A 23,735-nucleotide genomic window follows, 5' to 3' on the forward strand; every position below is an offset into this window, starting at 1 on the left:
GGGATAAAGAGGCATATAAAAAAATGTGAGTCACAAGATGAGGGTCAATTAGAGGGTTATTGGTTGAGTTTGATGAAATATAAGAGGTGTGTCATCAATTGAGGTCGACTAAGATTGGTGAGTGGTTTGTCGAATATATAAAAAATGAATATGAAAATGTGTGAGTCACAAGATGAGGGTCAATTGAGGGGTCAAGTGGATGCCGAAAGGGATAAAATATATGTTAATGTTAAGTTTAATTTTATCTAAAATATTTATAAATAAATAATATTTTATATATATATTCTGATCGTGCAAATGACCCTAATAATATTGGATAGATATTTATTGATTTTAATTAAATTTATTATATATAACATATTATTTTTATAATTATATAATAAGGGAAATTTGACGAAATGACCCTAATAATGACATCATTTTAGGAAATGATTAGGGTTTGATAAAGTTTGCAAAAATGACCATTTCAGACGAAAAATAACATTTCGCGTGACGCGACGCTGCATCGCGTGACGCGAAGGGGGTGGCTAATAATGTTTGCAAAAATGACCTCGCGTGATGCACCCTTCCCGTCATGCGATGTAGCTTGTTCATAAATTATTAAGTTTCGTTGAGGCATGATTGATTCTACTTTAGGTTTGGTTCATTCTTTGACTGCGGAGGAAAGACTTGTCTCCAATCGCCCGTTGGCTTGGTATAGAAAGACATGGGAATTTTGGGCGTCAGATGAGTGGCGAGGGTGGAATCAAGGTCGTACTGGTAGTAGTGAGACGTTGCCTTCACGGGTTGGGTTCTTGGGCGTTGGAATAGTAGGCGAGCTTCTCCGCCTTGTTCTCTGCGGTCATTCTCGCTGTCCTAAAGGTCATTTTTGCAAACATTATCCCGTCATGCGATGTTGTTTTTGCAAACATTATCAGGTCATTCATTCGCGACACGCGATGCAGCGTCGCTTGACGCGACGGGGTATTTTTGTCATTGCACAGACAAAAATGGTCATTTTTGCAATGTTTATGATGCGCCGATCATTTCCCAAAAAGAATGCATTATTATGGTCATTTCGTCAATTTTCCCTTTAACAATTACATAGATTTAGATTCAATTTTAAATTAATGTTTTATAATGTTATATATTATTTTATTTATTAAATATCAAAATATCAAGTATTAAATACATATAAATTATATTTAAAATTTTCTATCTCTACATTATGTTAAAATTTTAATGTTATTTTTTTTTAATAATATAAAATAAAACTAACTAGTGGTAAAGTGGGACTAGGGTCGTGCTTCCTAACTATATTGAAAAAAAAATAGAAATAAAAAAATCAAATTAATTCCTAAAATATAAAGATATTTGAAGACTCATAGAAACTAACTATAAAGAAAGAGAGAGCCGACTGTTCATCTTCTTTTCTTTCTGATTTCAATCGTCTTCTTCACAAAGTGTTGTCCGGATGAAGATGAACCAGGTAAAACCCTAATTATCTTATCTTATTTCTTAACAGATACAACGGCGGCCTTTTTCAACAACTATTGGAACAAAAAAGAGTTCATGTCATTCATTATTCATCAACATTGAAATTTGTTTATTTTTCACATGCACAGGAGGAGGATTATGCATGCTGTGAGATATGTGGGAATGAAGGGTATAAAGAATGTCTTGTTATTTGTTCTCTCTGCGATTCTCACCAGCATATGCAAGTTTAGATCACTCTGTTATATCAAGTCTTTTTACAGATATGCAAATTTCTTCTGCCTCATCTCTTTGATAATAACAGAACATGATAATAGATTACTATATCACGGTTCTTTCATTTCTTTTAGGTATTGCATGGTGGAAGTAACAATGGAGGTGCCAAAAGAATGGCACTGTGAAGAATGTCACACAAAGATTCAAGGTGGTTTTCTGTTTCTATCAATTAGGGCTTCTGTATTCATCAATCCCTTTGTCATTCAAAACATTTATTAAATACCCTTTATTTCTTAAAAGAATTTGTTTGATCATTAGGTGTCTTTTACCCAAATAATTCATTTTTCAGTTAGATTATAAAATGACAAGAAGGTAAAAATGTCTTTTATCCTAGAACTTCTATAATTCTTTTCAATAATCTAAATCAAGTTTCTAGATTATATAGAACCAATTTATAATTCAGGGTATTTTTTCTTTTTATGCAGATCATTTGACTGGGAAGGACATCGATGAAAGTCTAGTTGAGCGTCCTTGGTAATTCTCTATTATGCTTCCACATTCATATGCCTCAACACAATAAGTTATAAGTTGTTGCTAATTACATGCATTCTTTACTTATAGTAAATCAAAAGAATTGTCTAATTGTGGAATTTCAGTATATCTGTGAAACTATATATCAGATCAAGGATCTCAAATTGCTTAAATCTACTTTAAGATATGAACTCCATCACCTTTAGAGTTGTCAATATCCCCCACTGTTAAAGAAATTTTTGTTTGCTTTAATTCAAGATGTTAATCATATTCACTTGTCATGAATTACTTCCTTTTGAGTTAACATAGTATGAATGATTAACCCGCCCAATCTAGTTCAAGTGTAAAGAATGTTGGTCTCAGGTTTAGTTTTCACCCAAAGCACCTTAAATGAAGTGGGGTTCATGGAGGTGGAATGATCTCTTAAGGCTTAACTTGATGATATGTAATTTATGTTAATCATTGAATATGTCTTATATGATGCTTGTTCTTTTTTCCATCTATTGTCTTAGGGGAAGTTTCAAGATTCATATAGGATTAATTGATTTGCGATTGGGAATTTTTTTTTTAAATGAATAATTCTACAGTTTAATTATCATGGCATTGTTTATTTGAAGGAACACGATGCTTAAAGTCTCTGCGAGAAAACGAAAACATACAGGGGATGAATCGGTTGATGTTGATGATGATGATAATGATGTATGTATCTTGTTGCATTGCCTATTTATTTGAAATGAGTACATGTTATAATAGAATGATGTATAATTATTTGTTTTAACTGTTTTAGAGGAGAACCAACAAAGATATCCTTTGTGAAAGGGAGAATTCTTCATGTGCAAACCAACCTAGCTTTCAATCAGCTTTTCAAACTGATGATACACAATTTACGCCCCAACTATCTTCTAATGTTCAACAAAATATATTGTTTTCATCACCATCGCAACCTATGATTGATGGAGACGAAATGGATGATGTTGAGAATACTCCGATACAAAGCGCTAATGTTGTTCCCCCGATTCCTAATGAGCCAAAAATACGTGTTGTGCCTGATGGGAAGTAGTGAGTACTAGTTAGGGATTTATTTTCTTACATATATAAGTTAACTTTTGCAATCTTTATGATCGCTTAACTAATTATACCACATATTTGTTTTCTTGTATTTATGTAGTTTTGATCCAGACATTACTCGTCCTATAAACAAAATCGTCACTTCACTATGGAGGGGACATTACCTAAATTGGAATCAATTCCCTCAGAATGTTAAAGATATGTGGTGGTGTTATTTCAAGGTTTGATTAAATTTAAGTTTCATAGGCATATCATTAATGAATATTGTACAGTAATGGTATAATTAAGTTCGATGATTGATTATAGGAACGTTTCGAGTGGGATACAATATACGAGGCAGATGTACATAAACTTTTTAATAAAAAAGTTGCTGCTAAGATACGGAATTTTGTCTCAAGGGCAAAAGAACATAATAAACGGCCATCACACGTTACCGTTGAAGATTGGGATATAATGAAAATAAAATTTGGTGATCCAAAGTATATAGATAAGTGCAGAAAGGCTAAAAGTACTCGGCACACGACAAACAAAGGAGCTACCTATCGTGGAGGCTCAATTAACTTAAAAGAACATCGTCGGAGAATGGTGAGTAATAATTTATTATTTCAAATTTATAGTACTCGTTAAACATTGACACCAACATTTTATTTGTTTTAATTATTTTTAAACAATGGAACTTGGAAGATCAACGAAAGTCTTGGAAAGCTTCACTAGAACTCATCAAAAAAAGATTTCCGTTACATATTCATAAATTTTTTTCGATAATGATTATTATGTTTAACTATTGTAGGATGAAATAGGGATAGAACACGTACAATGGAGGAAATCGAGAAAGATTGCAACAAGCATGAGAGTTTTGAACAGCACACCCAAACAAGCATCAAAATCGAATAGTAGACCATCTTCGACTAGTACCCCCAATCGTTCTTCATCAGTTTGTCAGTCGAACAATACTTCCACTAACATTCAACCAAGTTTCCAACCATTAATATCAAAGTTTTTTCATACGAAAATTGGTAACCAAACCACCAACGTACCAACTATTACCCCATCTTCAATAACTTTTGACGACCACCATCTAACCCAACCACAATCACAACCTCTATCTGAAGAAAATGTTGTAATGGATGATGGTGAAATTCAACTTCAAACTACAAACTCAAAAATATTTATTGGGATCGAGGGGGACAAGTGAGTATTTTCTTTTTGACTATTGCACGTATATGATTGATATAAAATACTTTTTATTTTCAATTCCATACATATTTTACTCTATTTATGTAGTTTCGAACCAGACATTACAAAAGAAATCAACAGTATTGTCACCAGATATTGGAGGGGACCTTTTCTAAACTGGAACCAAATCCCTCAACAAATAAAAGACTCGTGGTGGGCCCACTTCGTAGTAAGTTAAAATTGACTATTATGAATTTTAGTGTAGTTAGTAATTGCATGTTAAATTTTATAATTTACTTAAGTTAATTATTTTAGGAAATCTTTCATTGGAATCCCACAACGGAGGGTGATGTGAACAAGATGTTTAAGAAAAAAGCTAGTGCAAAGATTCGAAATTTTGTGACTCGTGCCAAAAAGCTTTTGAAAAGGCCCTCACATGTAACCGTAGAAGACTGGGCGGTAATGAAAATTAATTTTGATGATCATAAGTACATTAAAAAATGCAACAAAGCTTAGGGTCACAGACAAAAGTATAAAATCGATGGTGGGGCTTCATATTGTGGAGGGTCAATAAACGCAAACGAACATCGACGGAGATTGGTTAGTAATACACCAAATAAAAGTTTGATGCTGCACTTATTAACATCTGAAATATTAATTTTCAGATCATTGAAATTGTTAACCATTGGTTTGGTATTTGTTTTAGACCATGGAACTTGGAAGACCACCAACCATGCTGGAATTATTCACTAGAACTCATAAAAAGAAAGATGGGAGTTGGAGCGGGGACATGGCTGCAAAAGTAGCGGTATGTTACAAATTAAACTCATTAATTTGCTATCTTTTTTAATTAAACTCACTTTACTATTGTTGATATTTAAAATTAACCAGTCTGTTTTGTATGTTTATTAACATCATTCATCTCTACTATTGTTGATATTTATCATTGTTGTGATTATCTTAAAATACAACTAGTATACATTGTAAAGTGACATGTGTAATTACCTTGATTGTGTATAGATGTAGAATGATTTTTTAATAATTTGTCATCATACAAATCAATTCTGTGAATTCATTTATTGTAACACTAATAGTAATATAAAGAGCTTAGAGTTGTAATGTTCTCTTTTTCCTTATGAAATAGTGGCTTATATTAATTCTACAATTAATTTTTGGTTGTGTGTGCAGAAATCATTTAAAGAACTCTATAAAACACAAGAAACCGTAGTAAATGAAAAGAAATCAGAAGAAGAAATATGGGTTGAAGCAGCCGGTGGACCCACAAATGGTCGTGTTTTAGGTTTGGGGTATGTGGGTAAGAAACGTATGTTAGACCAAGGCTCGTCCACGAGCAAAAATAATTTAGAAGTCTTGAGAATGAAGAAGTCAGTGGAAGATTTACAATTGAAAAGTGATGAGAAAGATGAAGAAATTGCAAAACTGAAAGAAGAACTCGAAAAACAGCGCGATGCAATTAAAGTGCAGGATTTACAACAACAGATTGAAACTAAAGAAAAGGGGAGTTTGCAAACACAGATTGATGTGCTTCGAGACCTTGTTGAGGCATTGCATAATTCTAAGATTCTCATGAGTCAGAATCTTCCAAGTTCATCACAATGATAAAAGGTAAGTTGTTTGTATCTTTTCAATTAAATTTTTTTTTTTTTTTTTTGTTGATTGGGGGAGATGCATTGGTTTAATTTGGCATTAGTATATTTTAATTGAAGTAGTTTAGAATAACTTTTAATGTGAAGTTTCTCACTAGGATGCTTTTAAGATAAAATTAAAATATTATAGATTAATATGTTGCATTTTATTGATTAACTATACATGAATTCTAATGTATTTATTGGTTTTGTTTCCAGATGCAGAAGATTGGAAGTTTGATTGGTGAATTAAACTTATTTTTGTTATCTATTAGGACTGAATCGGCTAGTTATAGTTGGTTATTTTTTAACTTTCTATACTTTAAATTGATTGTTTTTTGTAATTGAGTTAATGCATGATTTGGGAATGTGAAACATTGTCCTCAAAATTGAAAGTTTACAATTAAAATAGTTATTTATTTGTAAATTCGTAAAATTAAATATTTAGATTAAATTTTAGGAGTTTACTTTAAGTTGATGTTAATATTACAAAGTATATTATAAAATGAGTTGTAAAATATATTATAATAAAAATGAAAAACTTTAATGTAATTAATATAAAAAAGTCTATATATATTAATTCTGCAGCGTATATTTTGTAAAAAAAAATTAAAAATATATTCAAAAATGTATATTTATAGTTTAGATACAAATATATTTTCAAATAAGATAAATATAAAATTATATTTTTTTTAAAACAAGCAATAATTAAACATAATTGTATAAATGCGGTGAGAAAATTATTGATATTTTTGGTTTATTAAAATATTGTATCGCAGAATTTAAAAATATTGATTTTTTTGCTATATCAAACAAATTAGTAAATATAATATTGATACCGAAATTATCGATATGATACGATATCGGTACGAGTTTTTCAAAATTTCGGTATATAAATATATACAAAAATATAGAAATAATATTTATAAATTACAAATATATATATAATACTTTTTTTTTTTAAAATGTGAACTAAAAAAAAAGCATAAGGAACATTCAATTGATTACAAATGAGGGAAAAAAAATTAAAAAACAAAACAAAAGACAAAATTATGAGCTAGACGTCGATAAAGTCAGAAAAAATCTCATCCTGTACAAAAAAAAAGAAAAAGAAAAATCTCTCTTCCGAATAGAAGCAAATATATAGAGCATAAATCCTTTAATTCTTTTGGTGCCAAAACTTCTCTCTTGAAAGATTCTTTTATTTTTATTTTCAGATCGTCCACCACTAGATGAGGGGATGTATTTTCAGCCATCCGCAATATTATTTCTCTTACCCTAACTGATCAATTTCTCCCAAAAGTCAAAAACTTTGGGAAGTACATCTCATTCAATATTGAGCAAACTATGCAAAAGGACCCACATGTCTCTTGCAAAAACACAAAGAGAAAAAGATGTGATTAATGATTTTTTCACATCTTTCGCAAATACAACACCTACTAGATATGTGCATTCTTTATTTTTGAAACTTAATAGTAGTGAGACCTGTGAATTGCTTTCCAAGTAAAATGAGATATTCTAAAAAAGGTTTTAGTTTCCTACACATCTTTTTAAGGAAAATGAGTTGGGGTCTCTAGAAGAGTTGCATGATAAATGGTGCTAGCCTTGAAATAAGGAGATTCGTTTAGAATAAATTTGTCATCCGTCTTTAAATGAATGCAAATATGTGCAAGTGAGACAATAAGTCTAGATAGTATTCCCTCTTTTTCATGAGAAAGTTTGCGTTTAAAAGAATTTTTTAATCACGATTTCCAGAGATGAGTCTGAAGCAATCTGCCACTCTATCTATATTTTTATTGGAGAGCATAAAATATCCCTAAAAGAAACCATTAATTTTCCAGTTTAGAGCTAAGGGTCGTTCCAAAATCCAAAAGTCAACTTTATTACCTTTATCCACCAAGAAGTTTAAAAGGAGATGGAGAGTCTGTCACGATATGATAATGTGTTCCCACAAACTTCTTCTCTTATATGTTCTCCAACATAGGGGCATCCACTTGTAGTCGCGAATGTCGTATTTGGAAATGAGAACATTCTTTCAAAGAAGGGAACCTCCACCACCATTTATAAGATATATCCTTAATATTTACAACCATCTAGAATAATTTTAAATCAATTTTCTTTTTGAAAGTATCCACAAACTTAAATATATGTTTCAAATTAATGAGTTGAATGGTTAATATGACACATTGATATTTATGTTTTTGTACTACAATCATTCTTTTTACGCATTTAATAACTTATTAGATGGTTATTATCAGGCATTATGAATAATATACGATTTAAATTTATTTCAATTCATTATTATGTAATTATGACAGTTACATGTTTGTCGGGTTTTAGTTTAATAACTAAGTATTTTAACTAATAAATGAAGTATGAATACAATTGATTATTATGAAAATATTTATAAAAGATTGAATAATAAAAGTTGTTTATTTTTTAATTTGAATTGAATTTTTATTATATATATTATTTAAACAATTGAAATAAAATAGATTAAGAATAAATAAATTAAGATGCTTTTAATACCTTTTATTTTGGCAGTTCCTGCCTTCCTGGATTGATGTGATTTTTTTTTTCTTTTTCAACTTTTTGGAATTAGGGTACTGTCGGCCCTATTGGGTGGGCCTTATCAAGAACCTGATTTTGAGTAGGTCGGACCCCACCCGTCTCTTCTGTTCTTGTTCCATCAACGAATCGGCGACAATCCTCCCGCAAATGGCGCAGAGTATCAACCAGGTAAAACCCTCTAAACCTTCTCCTCAAAAAGCTCTAAAATCCTTCGCATCTGCCTTCATTTACAACCCTTATACATAGGGTTTGTTGGTTGGTTGGTTTCCTTCAAGGTTTCATAGAGTAGACCTGATCATTACATTGCAATACTTCTTTCTTTGCGATTCATATATATGCATGATTAGCCCTGATTAAAAATTATCTGGATCTGTTGATTGAATCGTTATTAACAAAACGAAATCAGACTTTCACCATTCTGATTTATCTAAGGATTATGCAACTGCCATTAGAAGTACCAACATTATCTGTAACTATAAGGACATGCATGTTAGATGATTGAAGAAAGGCTTATTTTCTTTCTGATTTGCAGGATTGTGTATGCCAGATGTGTGGGGTTGAAGGCTTTAAGGAATTGCTAGTTCATTGCTTTTCCTGTGGTGTTTCTGAACATATGTAAGATCACTACTAGAGTTGAATGAAAATTTCTACTTGGTTGTACATTACAAAATCATTGTTCTTGCATTTCTTTTAGGTATTGCATGGAGAAAGTCATAATGGAAGTACCAAAAGAATGGAAATGTGATGAATGTCAAATAAAGACTCCAGGTTGGTGGTTTCTGTTTCTGTCATGTGTAGTTATTAGAAAATGATTTGGTCAAATATCATATTTAAAATGCTAGAAAGTAATGGTTTGTTTTATCTGGTTTATTTGGATTAAACTAATATTCCATACTCAATCACTTATAGAATAGTGTAACTCTAGTATTAATATTATATTATAAGATATTATTATCACGGTTACATTTCGGTCGGACCAATCAAAATGTAACATTATTATTTTATTATTAAATCTGCTTAATTCACTAGTAGAAAAGGTTTAATTACCGAGGAAAGTCACCGCGAGGGGTTAGATGCTCTCGGAAATTTAATTTTAACCGAGAACATTCGTTTTCCCTCGCGAATATATAACTAGGTCATCGAGGGCTGTAGTTATCCTCGCTGAAAGACTTTATTTCCGAGGGCCCGCCTTTCGCCCTCGGTGAGATTCTTTAATTAACCCTGCCGTGGCCCGCTTCCTTTCTTTCTTCCTCTTTCTTTTTATTTCTCTCTCTTCTGCCTTCGCCCGATTTTCTCCACAGAACCCCACAGATCCATCCGTACGCTCCGTTTGTCTGGCGTTTCAGTCTATTGCTCTATCCTCTATTGCTGAACATTCTCTAGGTATCTTCAGCCTTCAGTTTTCATTAATTCGTCTTATGAAAACTACGGTTTTTTTTGTAACTTTCATTTCTGTATTATGCGCTAATGTTTATTTTGTAACTTTCATTTATGTATTATGCGCTAATGTTGATACATATGAAGTTTGATTAATTAGTTCAACTATTATGACTTAGGTTTTCAATTTGAGGGCTGTCATTTTGTATTGTAAATATATTATTGGCACAATTCAAATCCACCTAGAAAATCTTGCATAATGAAGTATTTTAGGTTTTCAATTTGACTAGATTGGCTAGATTGACCGTCAATTTGACTTTCTATGCATTTTTTATGGTGTTGTTTAATGGAAATATGATGAGATGATGTTGCTGTTTAGGTAGTTTATATGTTGTTTAATGGAAATATGATGAAATAATGTTGCTGTTTAGGTAGTTTATATGTTGTTTATTGGAAATATGATGAAATAATGTTGTTGTTTAGGTAGTTTATATGTTGTTTAATGGAAATATGATAAAATGATGTTACTGTTTAGGTAGTTTATATGTTGTTTAATGGAAATATGATGAAATGATGTTGATGTTTAGGTAGTTTATATGTTGTTTAATGGAAATATGATCAAATGATGCTTCTGTTTAGGTAGTTTATATGTTTGTAAATGAAAATATGATGAAATGATGCTGCTGTTTAGGTAGTTTATATGTTGTTTAATAGAAATATGATCAAATGATGCTGCTGTTTAGGTAGTTTATATCCTAAAAGAGGTTCATTGATAAAGTGAAATTGGTTCACATTATAGTTGATTAAAATTTGAGTCTATCTTTGTTGTTGGATTTTGCTGTTGCATTCTTTGATCTGATTTCATCAGCTAATCACCTTTTGCTCTTATTCTTGCCAATTCCAGGTTTTTTTCTTTCTATTCCTTCAGCTAATCACTTTTTACTATGAACATTGATGTTTGTCTGCCTTCATTAGATATATGTTTGTCTGCCTACTCGATTTACATTGATTTAGAGATTTACATTAGATATGCATGTATGACTTCATTAAATATTAATAAATCTGATATGATGTTATTTATTTGAGTGTTACATGGACTATATAAGATGTATATTTTCTAGTAACACGATATTGACATTATTGATGCGTTAAATGATTTTTATTTCATTCTCTATAAATACTTTATTTAGTTTATAAATTGTTTTACTCTCTTAATAATTCTTAATATCTAAACATTTCAAATGATTAAGATTAATTAATTTCTAATACTCTTTTCAATATAACCCAAGTTTGGTGTTAAGAAATTTGATCGACGTTAGAAAATGGAAATTCCGGATAAAAGTTGGATTCTTCTACGTCGAGATCATCCACATTATATGAAGGCGTTGATGAATTCCTAAACTTTGCTCAATACTATACTAGAAGGGAAAATATTGATTGTCCTTGCGTTAAATGTGCAAATCGAAACTATGAGTGTTAATGTTGTCAAAACACATCTAATTATACACGGTATAAGAATGAACTACGATTTTTGGTGTTTTCACGGTGAAAGGAGCTCCACAACTAATATTGTTGATGATGACGTTGATGATGTTGATGACGAATCAAATAACGAAGACAATGTTAACGAGAATATCATAGAAGAAGATAATACAGTTGATGATATTGTTGATAATGATGTTGATGACCAATATATAGAAGATATTCTCAATGATTTGTATCCCAACATTCAACACTATAGTTCTGAAGATCCAATTGATGATGATAAAACATTCTACAAATTGTTGGATGATTCAAATCAGCCTTTGTATGAAGGTTCTCGAATTTCAAAGGCTTCCACATTATTGAAGTTGTTTCATATTAAGAATGTTGGTCAATGGACAAATACATCATTCGATCTATTGCTAAATTTGCTCAAAGATGAGATTGTACCAGTAAATTCTCATTTACCTAATTCTTATTATGAGTGTAAAAAATTTATTACAGATATCGGTCTTACATATGAAAAGATCGACGTCTGTAATAATAATTGTATGCTTTATCGTAAGCAGGATAATGATCTACAACGTTGTAAGGTGTGTGACACCTCGAGATGGAAGATTGATAAGTCAAATACTGTAGTTCGGAAAAAACCGAATGGAAAACACATCCCAGCTAAGGTGCTATGTTATTTCACATTGACATCAAGGCTGCAAAGGTTATACATGTTTTAAAAAATAGCTCACTAATGAGATGGCACAAAGATAGTTGAATAGACGACGAATTTTTGAGGCATCCCGCATATTCTATGACTTGGAAGTCGTTTGATGAACACTACATCGATTTCTCTATAGAGCCCAAAACGTAAAACTTTGTTGTTTGGCTAGTGATGGACTTCAACCATTTGTTAATGGAAAACAATCGTACAACATTTGGTCGCTTGTTCTAATACCTTACAATGTACCACCGACGATATGCATGGACTCAAGTAATTTCATATTATCCATGTTGATTCCCGGTCCTAAGAGTCTTGGTGATGCGATTGATATTTTTTACAACCGTTAATTGAGGAATTGCAGGCTTTATGGCATACAAGTGCTCGAACTTTTGATGCATCCACTTCAAATTATTTTAACATGCATGTTGCATTGTTATGGACTATTAACGACTTCCCTGCATATGCAAATCTATCCGGTTGGAGTACTAAGGGGAAATTTGTGTGTCCATGTTGTAATATTGGTACTGCTTCAATGAGATTGACCAATTATCAGAAAGAGTGTTATATGTGTCATAGGCGTTTTCTGCTCCCTAACCATAGATTTCGTAAAGAACGTGAAGCGTTTGACGGTAATACCGAATATCGAATGGCCCCTTCACTATTATCAGGTACGGAAGCCTACATGTAAGCTCAGAGTTTAATAGACGTTTTAAGTTCAAAAAAATCGAAAATCCGTCATGATGTGCGAGGAGATAATTGAAACAAATTGTCTTTATTATGTATTTTACCATACTGGAAAAGTTTATTGTTGAGACATAATCTAGATGTCATGCATATTAAGAAAAATATTTGTGATAACATTGTCAGAACAATGATGGATGTGAAAGAGAAGACGAAAGATGGACTGAAGATTCGGAAAGATTTACAATTGATGGGCATAAAACACTCTTTACATCCCGTTGAGGTCAATGAAGTTCTCTAATGTCTTGCTGCCCCATATGCATTTTCTCTTAATTAAAAGAAAAAATTCTGTGAATTTTGAAAAATTAAATATTGGGATGTGTTTGACTTGATGAAAAGAAGATTCGGGGTTTAAAGAGTCACGATTGTCATATCATATTAGAATATCTTCTCCTTTAACAACACGTGGCTTATTTCCGGAAGATGTTTACGAAGCAGTTGTGAATCTATCGAAGTTTTTTCGGTTATTATGTTGTAAGTCTTTGAATACACATGACTTGGACCAACTTCAACTTGATATTGTTATAACGCTATGCAAGTTTGAAAAAATATTTCCGCCATTTTTTTTCGACATAATGGTTCATTTGCCCATACATCTGGCGTTCGAGGCTTTCTTGGAGGACCCGTACACTATCGATGGATGTATCATATTGAGCAGTATATGGGTACATTGAAGAATTATATTAGAAATAAAAATTTTCCCGAAGGTTCAATTAGTGATAGTTATCTAGTGAATGAAAGTATTAGCTTATGTGCGAGATATTTAGAAGATTAAGATCCTCCATGTACTTCAGTGCGAGATTCAACTCTATCTGTATTTATATGTTTGGAAAAGTTATCAAAAAGAATTAGTTACACGTACGAACCGGATGATCAAGAGATAGCTCATTCATACTTATCAAAGAACTGTGAGGCAGAACTATTTACAAGTAAATTCTCAGAATATTACTTGTATATTTATCTTTCAATTTACATGCATGGATTGTCCGATTATCATTCAAATTGATATGCAGTGAGTTCAACCGAGAATATGATAATCATTCCATACCAATTGATAAACGTGATAGACGTTACGTAGCCTATTTCAAGACAAGAGTGAGTTACAATAATGTTATATATATAATTTTATTGTATTACATTATAAGTAAACTAATCTAATTATCTCTAACTAGGTTTCTCAACTTGAGAAAATATTTCTCTAAGGATCTAGGAATATTAGGAAGTGGTCATACTTGTTATGCGAAGAAATTCGTGTCATGTCGAATTAATAGCTACAAATTCAACATTGAGAGACACGATGAATGTTTAACAATTCAAAACAGTGGTGTTGCTGTATTGGGTAACAATGATACCGAAACATTGTCCTACTACGGAGTATTGACGGACATTATAGAAGTTGATTACTTTAGTTAAAGATGAGTGATTCTTTTTAAATGCAAATGATTTGATGTCCATACGGGAGATCGGGAATAAAAATAGACAAATATGGTTTTATAAGTGTTAATGTGAACCGCACTTTGAAAAATTAGAATCATGAACCGTTTATCTTAGCAAGTCAAGCGAAACAAGTGTTCTACGTTACAGATATGGCATCAATGCCTGGTTGGAAAATTGTGACAACAATAAACCCATGTTAATCGAATATCTAATGAAGGTTTCATTGTATTTTATTTTAATTTAATTAGTTAAAATAATGTAACATCTTTTTTTTTAACAGAGATGACACCAAAGCATAAACATAATGGGGGCATGTCTAGGCATCTCGACGATCTTCAGAAGAACACCGATCTCCAGAGGAACACCGATCTCCTCGAGGTGGGTGGTTCTAATGAGCCAGATGACACACCCGACCATGTAGATCCGACATTACCGGAGGTTGAGATGATGCCGACATCATTCTCCCAGCCTGAAGGTATAAGTTATAATATTTGAATACATAAAAATTTATTTACTAATTTTGTATAATATTTTTGTAGGATCTACATCAAAGAAAAAGGGTCGGGGCAAAAATAAGAACACGGCCCTCTCAAAGTTGAGCTCGGGTGAGAAAATAACAATAGAATTCTCGCCAAATGGGAGAGTGTGTTGCAACAACAGCAAAACATGGTCCAGACATATTGGGATCGTTGTTCAGGACCCAACTGTGATATCACATCGTTTGCTGCATTGGTCAGACTTGAGCTCCAACGACATAGAGCATCTTTGGAAGTCAGTAACGGTAAGTGTTAATATCTTATTGTATTAATCATTCTCTAATACATAATAATAATTAATCTCGTGTTTTTGCAGAATCATTTTAAGGCATTGCCGGAACATATTGATTATTATCGGAAATATATAATGAAACATGTTAAGGTGGTTTGGGGTAGGTATCGATGTAATATCAATCGGATTAATGTTAAAACTCATAATGGGGATCTAGCAGCTATTAGAGCGCACAAACCAATTGGATATACGGAAGATGATTGGAATTACATTTTGGATCGTCACTTTCTCCGAGACGATTTTCGGGTAAATCATTAAAAATTAAACTTATACATTCTTGTTTATAATGTAATTAAGTATTATTTGATGTTTTAAAAAATAGGTAAGGAGTGAGCGGAATTCGCAAAATAGGAAGAATCTTCAATTGACACATCATGCGGGGAGTGTGTCATTCTCTCAAGTGACAGCAAAAATGGTAAGTATATTTATATTATTCATGGGTCATTATAATATATGTTAACTATATTATGATAATTAACATTAATATATAATCATAGGAGAGGACTACGGGGAAGGCGCCATCACATATTGATCTTTTCTACGAGACACACAGTAAAAAAAGAACAGATGATGACTCTACTCGTGTGGTGGATCCCCATGTACAAGAGAAAATTGTAAGTGTATTTAATTATTAATATTTTACTTATTAAAGTTAAAATTATTTAATCAACTTTTGTTTCATTTTGTAGGATGCGATGCGCCAAACGCTAGAGAGAAATCCCGATATGTCCAATTACGAGCTGACTGAGAACCTTTTTAGACGACAAAGGCACGGGAGTGTGATTGGAATGGGATCCGGGGTGAGACCCACCCAGTTTAGAGGAGATTTGCGTGGTGGAAGTAACTCGCATTGGAAGGAGCAAGATTACGAGCAGTTGTGTACTAAATTACAAGAGGAGACTTCGAAAAGAGAAGAGTTGGAAAGACAAATGGAAATACAAAAAGAAAAACAAAGTCAAATGGAAATACAGTTGACGGAGTTGCCGACGTTGTTGGTGAGATTTCCTCCAACTCCACCTCCGGATGAGTCTGGTATATGATAGACTTGCTTTTATCTCTCAATATTTTGACCGATATTTTGGATGAATTGGGATTTATGTTTATCTTTCAATATTTTGATCAATTTTTTGGATGAATTGGGATTTAGGTTGAATGATTGTATTTTGGATGAATATGGATTTAATTTGGATGAATGTATTTTGGATGTATTGGGATTTAAATTGGATAATTGTTGTTCAGATTAATAGAATTTTGGTATATGAAATTTGTGTATGATTGCTGGCTGAAATTGTTTGGTTGAAATAGGTATTATTTGGTTTAAATAGGGATTATTTAATTTTCAATCGTTTTATTTAAAAAAAATATAGCCGAGAGCAATAAGTTATTGCTCACGTTAATTATTTATAAAGATATCTGAAAGCCTTTGAAAGCTCTCGTTAATAAAAAAATATCCGAGAGCAATGTGAAAGCTCTTGTTAATGATTTATAATTATAATTGAGAGCATTAAAAGGCTCTCATTGACACTTATCTCCGAGGGATGCTTATGCCCTCACAAAGATCCTTTTTTTCACGGAGGGATTCATCACCGAGAATTTGCGAGGGCGTTTATGGCCCTCGGTGAGGTCTTTCACCGAAGACACAACGATTTTCTCCGAGAGTTTATGCCCTCCTTAATGAGCGCGTTTTTACTAGTGATTAATGTAAAACCAAGTCTGAAAAGCGCAACGCAAAGGATAGAAGTGAACGTTTTACATCACAAAGCATTATTAAGTGAAGCTGGTTTCACTTCACTTTACTCCATCACGGTAAATAATTAATATGTTTTAGTTATAATTATATATAAAAACATATTTATAATTTTATTTCCGCTGTATTTAAATTAATTTGTATTAATTATGTTATAATTTATATATTTACATATAAAAATATAAAAACATAATTATAAATAAATTTATGAGATTTAAATTAATTTTATTAATTATTTTTTTGTGTTATAACATATTAATAATTTTGTAATCTATATAATTAAATTTATTTGTGATATATTTAAATTAATTTGTACAGATTATTTCATAATTTATATAATTATAATATATATATATATATATATATATATATATATATAACAACATATTTTGAAAATTATTTGTAAGATATATTTAAATAATTTTTTAATTATTTTATAATTTATATAATTATATATTAAATTTATATTAAATCTATATAAAACAAAATATTAAAAAACAATTGTTTAAGATATTTATATGAATTTGTAAAATAAAATATTTTAAAATTTATTTATAAGATATTTAAATGAATTTATTTTATATTTTATATAATTATATATTAAATATATATAAACGGTTCATGTAAAATCATTAAAACATTCATATAAAAATATATACGTTCATGTAAAAGCAGATATGCCTTAATGTAAACCCTGCAAAAGAATAAAAAAAATATGAAACAAGCACTACCTGGTGAGTCTTGCTTCACTAGATATTTACACCGTTTAAATGAGTGAAACAAGCGCTACATGGTGAGTCTCGCTTCACAAGGTATTTATATCGTTCAAATGAGTGAAACAAGCGCTACCTGGTGAGGCTTGCTTCACTAGGTATTTACAGCGCTGATAGGAGTGAAACAATCGTTACCTGATAAAACTTGCTTCACTAAATATTTATATTAATCAATCATTTATTTGCGCTTGTTTCACTTTTATTTACATTGTTAATAAAAGTGAAACTAGCTTCACTGAAGTAATAATTTAAATAAACAGAAAAAATTCCTATTGCACACCCATTATTAACTTTCACTTTTATCGATTTTTCAAACCCTAGCACGAATCTTCTCCGCTACCATCTACTCGCGAAAATGGCCTTGGCTGGGGAGACGTTCGAATTCCAAGAACTAAATGGTGGTATGCTATACTTCTAAAAATCACAACTTTTGAACCACCAGTTCATTTTGTGTGTATGAGCTACCATTGTAAAGCTATTTCAGTTAGCTTTCCAATGATACAAAGTATGCCCCCCATTTCGTCACAAATCTCACCCTAAGTCGCCCGTAGTTAAACTGGTGCGTGAATCAACATGTTTTTGTACAACCATTTTCCTGATTAGCATAGACCCTGTTAGAATTTCTATAAAACACGAAAGTTCTAGGCAAGAATCCCACATTTCCAACACCTACTCCTTATCATGATAGGAGTTCTGAGTCCAAAGATACGGGCATATGAAGTCGCGGGTACAAGATTTACGAAAGTGCGGAAGGTTAAATAAATGAAGGATTTTGGAAAATTGTAACTCGGGCTAGTAAGGACTATTTGGGCTAATTAAAATGGGAGATTCAAGTTTGTCATGTTGGGAATTTGTCATAAAAAATTCAGGGTCATTGGGTTAGAAAAGGAGTCTGAGAGGATTGATTCAAAACAAGGTCGTTAAAGTACGAATGAAGGGTGTCTTAGAATTAAAATTAAAGGTCAAGGGGGATTGGTTTTTGTATTTATTTATGTTGGGTCAAATTATTTTAACTAAGTGTTGAAATAGTTTGACTATTGAAATTTTAATGATGAATGGATAATCTATGCGTTTAATTGTTTTTGATGCAGATGTATCGAAATCAGATTACATTAGACTTGGTCCTAATGACGTTCATTAGACCAATTTGGCTTTAAATACATGGAGTTAGACGTGCAGTCTAACTAGCGGAATTAGATGTGCAGTCTAACTAGCGGAGTTAGACGTGCAGTCTAACTAGCGGAGTTAGACGTGAAGTCTAACACACGGAGTTAAACGTGCAGTCTAACTAGCGGAGTTAGACGTGCAGTCTAATTAGCGGAGTTAGACGTATAGTCTAACTAGCGAAGTTAGATGTGAAGTCTAACACACGGAGTTAAACGTGCAGTCTAACTAGTGGAGTTAGACGTGCAGTCTAACTGGTTGAGTTAGACGTGTAGTTTAACACACGGAATTAGACGTGCAACCTAACTAGCGAAGTTAAACGTGCAGTCTAACTAGCGAAGTTAGACGTGCAGTCTAACTAGCAGAGTTAGACATGCAGTCTAACTAGCGGAGTTAGACGCGCAATCTAACTGGTTGAGTTAAACGTGCAGTCTAACACACAGAGTTAGACGTGTAGTCTAACTAGTTGAATTAGATGTGAAGTCTAATGGAAAGAGAAAGTTAGACGTGCAATCTAACTCCTTTAGACTAGTTTGAAGTAGAACCGTAATTAGACGTTGAGTCTAATGGAATGTGAAAGTTAGATGTGCAGTCTAACTGGTGAAAGTTAGACGTGCAGTCTAACTCCTTCAGATTAGTCTGAAGTGATTGTAATTAGACGTGAAGTCTAATCTCATTAGACTTGGTGGTCTAATGGATCCTGTTATTAGACGGGGACGTTTGATTTTATTAGACGAGGTCGTCTAATTGAAATGCATCTAATGCCATGCTTAAGTAGTTGCTTGAAGCTAACACCCGCCTACCCACGTGCTCTAACTGTACGCTACTCCTGCTCCACTTTCTAGTGAAGATCAGTACGACAACCAGTTGTAAATAATCAACCAATGCCACGTAAGCGAATATCCTTCACACTACTTGTTTTGCAAGTACATTTATGAAGAATATTCGGCGCACTACCAGTTGTGTACGGCCACGATCCTTGTATTCAGAGTCTGCTGTGTACTATGGAGGCATTCCAATGGAAGCTCGCCACGTGTCATTATGAAGATTCAACCATTAGTACATGTTCCTTATTTAAAGATTCTAAAGGACAACAGACAATCTCTCGCTCGCATTCTAAGAAGAATCTCTGGAATTACTGAGAAATCAAGCTCTTGAACTTTGAAATGGTTAGCTGCTTTCCTGATTTACTGTGTGTTAATCAAGAGAGAGTTAGAATATAAGCATTGTTTTAGCTGAGTGATATTCATCATATTGTAAGTTGAACAGAGTCTATTTTGTTCAATAGTGAGCTATTCGTACAAACTGTATTTGATTCAAAACATATTATAGTGAATCCTTCCGGTGGTTGGAAGAAGGGGTGACATATGAGAGTTTGCTCCGAACATTCATAAACAAACTACTATGTTGTTCCTTTCTGTCATCTTCTCATTCTTAATCCTAAGCTTCAAACCTAAGTAAACATTTCCGCACTTGATTCTGTTTCAAGTGTTTACAAGGGTTTGCGTAGAATAGAAAGTGAATTAAATCCCTAACAAGATTTCTTTCAAACCGTTTTTCTTAAGCCTTCATCAATCGTCAGACCCCCATCTCTATTGATTAAGTTGATCCTATCAATTGGTATCAGAGCTCTGTTTCTACTCTCAAGCTTTTCCTGAAGAATGACAACCATAACCAAAGATGTCAGTGCAACCTCCATTCCAACTTTCTCTCGAGAAAACTACATCGTATGGAAGAAAAGAGTTCGTGCTCATCTTTTTTCCCTTCATGACGACATGTGAAGTGTCATCACAGATGGTCCTATCAAGATCGACAAGGAGAAATCCGAATGGACCAGTGAAGAAAAGAGGAAGAACAACTTCAACAACATGGTTCTTGATGTTTTGTACAAATCTCTCGATGATAACATGTTCAACTACATTATCGAATGTGATACTGCTAAAGAGGTCTGTGACAGACTCACCCAACTGTGTGAGGGCAATGAGCAAACCAAGGAAAACAAGATCATGGTTGCCACTCAACAATTTGACAGTTTCAAGATGCGCCCTAGTGAAACAATGAATGAGTTCGACACCATATTCAACAAAATTGTCTCCTCCTTATCTATCTTTGGCAAGACCTATAACAACAGGGAGCTTGCTATTAAGGTCATGCGTGATCTTCCGAGGGAATGAGACATAAAGACGATGGCTATGAGGGAATCCAAAGATCTCAACAAGATCTCTCTCTTCGACTTGTTTGCTGATCTCAAGGCCCATGAGTTCGAGCTGAACTTTAGGATTGAAGAAGATCAATCCACATCTATTATCATTGCCAAAGCTCTGGTGACTGCTGAAGAGCCACCTGTAGCTACTGATGTGAAGATGGCGGAACAACAACTGAGTAGCGATGCCATGTCTCTCTTCGTGAAGAAGTTTGGCGACTTCATGAAGAAGAGCAACCCTAACTCAAGCTCTTCAAATTCCAACGATAATAAGAAATAAAAGGATAATGTTAAATGTTATAACTGTGGTATTGCATGTCATTACCAATCGGAGTGCAGGAAATCTAAGCGTGAAGATAAGAAGGATGATGAAAAGGAGCTTAAGTCTCTTATGACAGGAGATGGAAAGAACAGACGAAGCATCTGTGACTCTTATTTCTTATCAAGTGATAGTGATGACGAAGAAGTGGCATGCTTCATGGCAAGAGAAGATGAAGAACAGACTCAAGAAACTGAGGTATTTGACTTCTTTTCTGAAAGATTTTCAAGGGAACAACTGGTAGCTGCACTAAATTACATGGTCATTGAGTACAGAAAGCTAGCAGAATCCCTAAATGAAACAAAATCATCACCTGAAGTATCTCAACCAGTTGTACCTCAAACTCTTGAATCAAATGTTTTTGAAAAGAAAGTTGCAGAGATCTTATCTGAGAATGAGATGCTCAAAGAATAGATTCAAACTATTTCAGTTGAAAACAAGAGGTTAAACTATGTTGTCAGTGCATGGACAAGGTCTGAAGAAGTTGTCAAATATCAGATCAGCATGTTGAGACCTGCTGGATCTAGATCCGGTTTGGGATTTGATGGCAATGACTCAAATCTGTCGTGCAAAAGTCAAACTCATCGAATGACAAGCTTAAGCCAATAAGTTTTGTTAAAGGAGGTCTGACTAACAGTGAATCTGATCCCATTCGTGAAGAAGTAGCTTTTAAGAATGAAATTATTTATGTTCCACTGACTGTTAGATGGCTGAAGAATAAGTTAGAAGCAACTAGCAAGTCTAACAATCTAAAACCTAACTCAAAGTCAAAGAGTTTTAAAAGAAAGTCTTCTTCAAAAGCAAGGGATCAGTGACTAGCAGAAAATCGCCTACTAAGTCAAAATCATACGCATTAATCACAACGCAACATGGGAAATCCATTAGAATATATAAAATATGGATTACTAAGGGACTAATTGATCGAGGACCCAATTGAATATGGGTACCAAGTTTGTAAATAGTTTCTTATGTAGGTGATGCAGGAGGACTGCAGGAAGGAAGCATGGAGAATACTCTTTTGAGTATACATTTTAGAGGATCAACAATGGTTGTTGCCATTCCATAAGAATAAATGTTTTTCTATGTTTATGTATTAAAATACTTTTGGTCCGAAGGATCTCAAAACATTTGGTTTTTCATTTTTGTACATGCACAAAATGAGAGGGAAAAATTACTTTGAAGGTAAAGATACTCTCAAGACGAATGACCTTAATCGGTCTATTAGACAAGGGTGTCTAAAGGAAGAGGCCTGTACTTAGACGTATTTTTGCTCACAATCTATACATCTAAGTCTACATATTTTGGTTTAAAACCTGCGCGGTTAGACGTACACGTCTAATAGACGTTAGATGTTTTTACGTCATGAGCAAGAGGATGCTCACGTCTAACCAAACACACGTCTAATACATGGTGTTTATGCGTAATTAGACGTACACATCTAATAGACATTAGACATATATTTTAAGACACGTAATTAGACGTATGCGTCTAATGGACCCATGCGTCTAATAGACGTTCAGTTTTATAGATATGTGCAGTAAGAAAAACGTCTAACTACGTGCTCATTAGACTGATCAAGGACAACTCTCTACGTTAGGAGATATCTGATTTTCCTTCTCAAACATTAAAACAGTCATCTCATGATAACATGAAGACACGTGTCTTTCAAGTTAAGAGAGAATGACTGATATACCCTCAATATAATGATGACTCTTTAGAAAGGACGTCTAATTTTAAATTATGGGCCATACCCCTTGGAAAAACGACGGTTATCCTATATGACTCTTGATAGTCTATATAAGGACATTTTTGCATGAGATTGAAAAAATATTCTCAATCCTGAATCATCCTCTACCATTTCTTGAGATTAATGCTGGTAACCTCTATGAAAATATTCTCAATCCTCTTCACAGTACGGGAAATCTTTATGAAAGATTTCAGAGAGCAAAAGAAGAGTTGGAAGAAGAAAAGCGAAATAAATCTGGAAATGAGTCTGAGAAGGATGATCCCAAGAAATCCCTACAGGTTCACACCCAATTTAACCCAATTCAGAGCATGGAAGTAGAATCACAAGATAATTCATCTAATGAAGGATCTTCCGTTGACGATACCAAGCGTCTGAAGTCGATGACATCTCTACTTACCTCTGTTTAGAAGAATGTGGCAACTCTAGGATCGAATATAGTAAAGATCTAGAAGACCCGGAAAGAGGACAAAAAAGACTTTGCTGAACATGTCAAAATCCTTAATGAATTGGATAAGACACGG

General features: G+C 33.0%; 1 protein-coding gene across 1 annotated transcript; it reads left to right on the top strand.

Moving 5' to 3' along the window:
• Positions 1 to 8,775: 8,775 nt before the first annotated feature.
• Positions 8,776 to 16,325, top strand: LOC124930075. The gene is made up of 9 exons (XM_047470441.1): positions 8,776 to 8,849; positions 9,214 to 9,296; positions 9,376 to 9,449; positions 14,714 to 14,908; positions 14,973 to 15,214; positions 15,286 to 15,507; positions 15,584 to 15,701; positions 15,829 to 15,875; positions 15,951 to 16,325. The coding sequence occupies exons 1-9, from the start codon at positions 8,829 to 8,831 to the stop codon at positions 16,299 to 16,301; spliced, it is 1,353 nt and encodes a 450-aa protein (XP_047326397.1). The 5' UTR covers positions 8,776 to 8,828; the 3' UTR covers positions 16,302 to 16,325.
• The last annotated feature ends 7,410 nt before the right edge of the window (positions 16,326 to 23,735 follow it).

The sequence above is a fragment of the Impatiens glandulifera genome, chromosome 3 (assembly GCF_907164915.1).
Source record: "Impatiens glandulifera chromosome 3, dImpGla2.1, whole genome shotgun sequence".
In the NCBI taxonomy this organism is placed as follows: domain Eukaryota; kingdom Viridiplantae; phylum Streptophyta; class Magnoliopsida; order Ericales; family Balsaminaceae; genus Impatiens; species Impatiens glandulifera.

Coding starts and splice junctions, on each gene's coding strand:
- LOC124930075 (XM_047470441.1), top strand. CDS start 8,829: ATGGCGCAGAGTATCAACCAG. Junction 8,850..9,213: donor TGGCGCAGAGTATCAACCAG/GTAAAACCCTCT, acceptor TCTGATTTGCAG/GATTGTGTATGCCAGATGTG. Junction 9,450..14,713: donor ATGTCAAATAAAGACTCCAG/GTTGGTGGTTTC, acceptor TTTTTTTAACAG/AGATGACACCAAAGCATAAA.